The sequence below is a fragment of the Chlamydotis macqueenii genome, chromosome 1 (genome assembly GCF_036417535.1).
Source record: "Chlamydotis macqueenii isolate bChlMac1 chromosome 1, bChlMac1.mat, whole genome shotgun sequence".
NCBI lineage: Eukaryota > Metazoa > Chordata > Aves > Otidiformes > Otididae > Chlamydotis > Chlamydotis macqueenii.
In genome coordinates this window covers 215,172,884-215,178,120 of record NC_141556.1, presented here as the reverse complement: position 1 = coordinate 215,178,120, position 5,237 = coordinate 215,172,884, and the positions used below count along the sequence as shown (strand labels likewise).

Genomic DNA, 5,237 nt, shown 5'->3' with positions numbered 1-5,237 from the left:
CCGGCCCCGGCTGCGGGGCTCCAGGGGAACTCGTCTGCTGGAGCCAGCAGCCCCGGGAGCTTTCCCTGCTCCGCTGCATCCTGCCTGGACACGCGTTCCCGCTGCGAGGCCGAACCACGCACGTCCATCCTCTGGGGAGCCTGGGCTGGTGCCAGCCACCCCCCCGACCCGCTGCCCCTCTCCTTCTTCCAGGCGTCTTCCTCATCCCCTACTTCATCATGCTGCTCATCGCGGGGCTGCCCCTCTTCCTGATGGAGCTGAGCCTGGGCCAGTACGGCGCTGCGGGGCCCATCGCCGTCTGGAAGTGCTGCCCGCTCCTGAAAGGTGGGGCTGGGGCCGGGGGCACCTCTCCTCCCTGGCCCCACGGCCACCGGGGCCGGCTGGGCTGCGGGGTGGGCACGGGGCTGGGACACCCCCTTGGCAAGGCCCCAGCCTGCACCCCGAGTCCCGGGGCAGGTCCCCTGCCGCCTCTCCGGCCCCTCGGACCGGTGCCGGGGGTCCGGGGGTGCGCACAGGCGTGGTTTCGCCCCCTCGGCAGCGCCTCCCATCGCGCAGGCGTTGGCGTCGCCATGCTGATCGTGTCCTCCCTGGTGTCCCTCTACTACAACGTCGTCGTCGCCTGGGCTCTCTACTACCTGGCCTCCTCCTTCCAGAGCCCCCTGCCCTGGTCCTGCCGAGCCCCCAGGAACAGGGACCTCTGCCAGGTCGGTGGCCCCGGGCGGGCGGCGCTGTGGGGTCCGGTGCCCGGGGTGGGATGCTGGCGCCGCACAGAGGGTCCGGCTGGGGCCTGGGCGGGGATGGCGGCGGCGGCGGTGACCGGCCGGGGCTGTGCGTTGCAGAACACATCGGGGAGCACCGGCTGGGTCAGCGCCAGCGAGGTTTTTTGGAAGTAAGTCCCTGCGCGGCAGCATCGCTGCATGCCGCCCTCGGCCCGTGTGCGGGGGTCCGGCCCCGGCTCCGTCTCCCCTGGTCCTGGGGGGCCGGGGCTGACCCCCGCGGGCAGCAGTCCACCACGCTGGAGGCTTCGTGAAGGGCAGGGGGTGGGCGAGGTGGGGGTGCCCCATGTCCCCGTCCCACTGACCCCCGTCCCCACGCCGCAGCGAGGAGGCGCTGGGGGTGACGCACAGCTCCGGCCTCGGGGACCCCGGCCCCGTGCAGTGGCCCCTGGCCCTGTGCCTGCTGGCCGCCTGGGCCCTCATCTTCCTCCTCATGCTGAAGGGCATCCGCAGCGTGGGCAAGGTGAGGGGCAGCGCCGCGGGGGCGGCGGGGGGCTGCGGTGCTGGCGGAGCGGGGCTGAGCCCAGCGTGTCCCGCGCAGGTGATGTACTTCACGGCCACCTTCCCCTACCTGGTCATCCTCATCCTCATCATCCGGGGAGCCACGCTGCAGGGCTCCCTCAGCGGTGTCCGCTTCTACCTCTCCTCGGACTGGAGCAGGCTGCAGAGCGCCCAGGTAACCCCGCGCCGGGGCCGGGGGTCCCTGACGGCACCCGTTCCCCCCGAGCCGGGGGCAGTGGGGCTGGCCGGGCCGGGGAGTCCTGCAGCCCCCCGCACCCTGTCCCCCAGGTGTGGAGCGATGCGGCCTCACAGATCTTCTACTCCCTGGGCATCGGGTTCGGGGGGCTGCTCTCCATGGCCTCCTACAACAAGTTTGACAACAACGTCATCCGGTGAGCGGGGCCGGGGCGCGGGGGGCGCGGGCTGGGGAGGAGCGGGGCAGTGGCGGGCAGGTCGGAGCCCCACGGGACCGTGCAGCCCATCAGGATGCCCCCACCTCCATCCTCACCCCGTGGGTGTGGGGCTGGGACACCCTCCCGGGCAGGGACACCTTGGTCATCGCCATCGGGAACTGCTGCACCAGCCTCTTCGCCGGCTTCGCCATCTTCTCGGTGCTGGGGCACATGGCCTGGAGGAAACAAGTCCCCGTGGGCAGCGTTGTCGACTCAGGTGCGGGCTCGGGGGGGGACCCGTGCCGTGCGGTGCCAGGGGACGTCCCGGTGCCCGGCGCGGGGATGGGGCGGGGGGCTGCAGATGAGCTCCCAGCCAGCCTGGTCCCAGCGTGCTGGGCTCGGCCGTGGCACCGCGTCACGTCCTCTCACGCTTCCCTGCGCCTCACCCCGCAGGCCCCGGGCTGGCGTTCGTGGCGTACCCTGAGGCCCTCTCCCTGCTGCCCGGCTCCCCGTTCTGGTCCATCCTCTTCTTCCTGATGCTCCTCACGCTGGGAGTGGACACTTTGGTGATTGTCACCTCGGGCAGCTCCCTGTCCTGCCCCGTGCCTGGCCCTGGGGTGCCAGGTACCCCCCGCCTGGGGCGTGCGGATGGCAGGACGCGTGTGGGCCGGGAGCACGGGGCCGGCGCTGGGGTGGGGGGGGTGCGTGGCCCCGTGCGTGTGGGGCTGCGCTCGAGGCGATGGGGCAGGAAGGCAGCCCCATCCCGCTGGCACTGGGCGTGGCGTGGCGTTCTCCACGTGCCCGGGGGTCACAGGGATGGGGACGCACAGGGGGGCAGTGCCCTGCACAGTGCCCTCCGTGAGGACCGTCCCCTGTGCCCAGTCGGGGGGAGGCAGGGACTGGGACATCGCCGCCACTGACATCCCCCGTCCCTCAGTCCAGGAACATCGAGAGCATCGCCGCAGCCGTCCTGGACGCGTTCCCAGCGCTGCGCGACTGGAGGAGGAAGACGGCGTTGCTGGGCACTCTCTGCCTCTCCTTCTACCTGCTGGGGCTCCTGCTGGTCACCCAGGTACGGGGTCCGCTGTGGTGGGGGGACGGAGGGCTGCGCGTGGGCCCTGCCGTCGGCGGTGCACGTGGCACGGGGTGCCCTGCGCCCACCCCGCCGCCCTGCGCTGTGCTGACCCCGTCCCTCCCCTCCTCGCAGGGAGGCATCTTCTGGTTCACCCTCCTTGACACCTACAGCACCGGCTTCGGGCTGCTCATCGTCACCCTCTTCATGTGCCTGGGCATCGCCTTCTGCTACGGTGAGCGGGGCGGGCCGTGCCGGGGCACGCCGCAGCCGGCGCTGGGGTGTGTAGTGGGGTGCAGCCGGCGCTGGGCTGCGGTGCTGCCGGCCCTGGAGCACTGCTGCAGGGGGCTTACGGCCCGGGGCAGCCCCCGGCTACCACGCTGCCAAGGTTTGGCGTTCTTGGGGCTCGCGGCAAACCATGGCCGGGCGCTGGGAGCTGTGGAGAGCTGGGAGCTGGGGTGGGCAGGGCGTTACCCCCGTCCTGCTGCCCACGCCTGGCTCGGCCCTGCATGGAGATGGTGCAAAGCCGCCATGCGATTTTCCGTGGGCGTGAGGGATGCGATTTCCTCTCCACCCACCAAAGCGTGGCCGATGCTCAGCACCCAGCACCACCACCGCCGGTGCAGCTCAGCCCCAGCACGGACTCCCGTGGGTGTCCGGAACAGGTGCACCCGTGCCGGGGGCAGGCAGGGGCCCGGCCCTGACCCTCTCCCCGCAGGCGTGGACCAGTTCTGCCGGGACATCGTGGACATGATCTGCCGGTGCCCGCCCTGGTGCAGCCACATGCTGGGCTACTTCAGGGTCTGCTGGGCCTTCTTCACCCCCTGCCTGCTGCTGGTGAGCACCGAGCCTGGGGCTGGAGGTCGGCGGGAGAAGAGCTCCTCTCCCTCCCTCTCCCTGCCCTCTCCGAGGGGCAGCTCTCGCCGTGGGTTTGGAGTGGGGCTGCCCCGGCCCCAGTGCCCTCTCGGGCCTCTCTGTGGCTGCTGGAGGGAATTTGGGGCGGCCCTGGGGGTCCCTGCGGCGCCCAGCCCAGCCAAGACCCCCGGGGCCAGGCGGTGCCGTGGCGTCACATCGCACCTCTGCGCTCTGCCCTGCAGTTCACGCTCATCTACACCTTCCTGGACATGTCCAGCGTGCCCCTGCGCTACGGCACCTACGAGTACCCGGCCTGGGGCACGAGCCTGGGCGTCTGCGTGGGCGTCCTCACCTGCCTGCAGATCCCGCTCTGGGCCGCCGCGGCCCTGTGCCGCGAGTCGGGGACGCTGAGCGACGTGAGTGTGCGAGGCGGGACGGGGTACAGGGACGGGGACGGGACGGGGGCTGAGCTCTCACCCTCGCCCGCTCCCAGCGCTTCCAGAAAGCCACCCAGCCCCTGCGCTCCTGGAGGACGGCCACCGCCCGGGATGTGGCCGAGGACGTCATCGATGTCCCGTTCACCATCACCCTGGCCAGCAGCGACTTCACCGTGCCGCCCTACGGCAGCAGCGAAAACTGATGCCGGCCCCGGGGCACCCCCCGTCCGAGCCCCCCGGGAAGATGGGACCCGCTGGCAATGGGGACACGCGCCCGCGGGCCGGCTGCTGGTGCACGTGGCTCCCCTCCTGCCGCCACCACCACCCGTCCCGGCGGACGGCAACCACCGATCCCACCGTGCACTTTAATTCTTTCTCCTGGACACGTTTTGCCCACTCCAGAGGGGTTTCTAGGGGACTCTCCGGGAGCAGCCCCGGCTGCCCGGGCCGCGCGCCAGCCCTTCGCCTGCCCCCGGGTGGGTGCCACGTCTCGTTGAGCGCTTTGGGCGTGGCTGCGTGCGACCCAGCGCCCTCCCGGCGAGGCAGGGCCCAGGCTGGCCGAGCCCACCGTGCCGGCAGGAATGGCACGCTGACCCCCGGGGTGGGCTCCGGGCCCCGCCGCCTGCTCCCGGACGGTGCTCGGGGCCGGCAGCTCCGGCGTGGCTGCTGCCGCTGCGGCCGGGCTGGCTCGGCCCCTTCGCACCCCCAGCCCAACCAGGTCCCCGCTCGCCCGTCGCGGGCCGGGTTTGCAGCCTCGGGCGGCTGCGAGCGCGCAATGCGATTGCTGCTGCTGCAATACATCTCCGTTTTCCAGAGCGCCGTCGCTGCGCGCTGCCGGTCAGGCCGGGCCGAGCTGGGGATGTGCCCACGCGTGGCGGTGCCTGCGGGATGCGTGTGCCGGGTACCCCGCTCGCCCCAGCGCTGCAGGGTGCCCCCAGCACCCCGGGCTGCGCGGCGGCTCTCGTGCAGCGCCAGCCAGGAGCGATGCAAGGCCGGGCTGGATGGGGCTGTGAGCGACCTGGTGCGGTGGAAAGGGTCCCTGTGAGCACCGGGGCGTCCGTCCGCGTCCGTCCCTGCGTCTGGGGCCAGGCCGGGGCAGGGGGGCTGGCGGCTGCAGCACCCACCGCCCCGAGACCCCCTGCTCTGCAGCTGGGGAGGGGCAAGGAGAGAGCAGTAGACAGGGGCTCATAAAATAGACTACATG

General features: G+C 72.4%; 1 protein-coding gene across 1 annotated transcript; it reads left to right on the top strand.

Moving 5' to 3' along the window:
- Positions 1-203: 203 nt before the first annotated feature.
- On the top strand, positions 204-4,236 carry LOC147602442 (sodium-dependent proline transporter-like). Its single transcript, XM_086761333.1, has 13 exons — positions 204-324; positions 556-704; positions 840-889; positions 1,101-1,239; positions 1,318-1,452; positions 1,566-1,669; positions 1,822-1,946; positions 2,123-2,235; positions 2,607-2,741; positions 2,877-2,976; positions 3,460-3,578; positions 3,839-4,012; positions 4,090-4,236. The coding sequence occupies exons 1-13, from the start codon at positions 219-221 to the stop codon at positions 4,234-4,236; spliced, it is 1,596 nt and encodes a 531-aa protein (XP_086617459.1). The 5' UTR covers positions 204-218.
- Positions 4,237-5,237: the final 1,001 nt, after the last annotated feature.

Bases quoted from the DNA above. Each gene is read 5' to 3' on its own strand.
- LOC147602442 (XM_086761333.1), top strand. From the start codon at position 219: ATGCTGCTCATCGCGGGGCTGCCCCTCTTCCTGATGGAGCTGAGCCTG. The intron at 1,947-2,122 runs GTGCGGGCTCGG...CTCACCCCGCAG, and splicing joins GGGCAGCGTTGTCGACTCAG to GCCCCGGGCTGGCGTTCGTG. The intron at 2,236-2,606 runs GTGATTGTCACC...CCCGTCCCTCAG, and splicing joins CGCTGGGAGTGGACACTTTG to TCCAGGAACATCGAGAGCAT.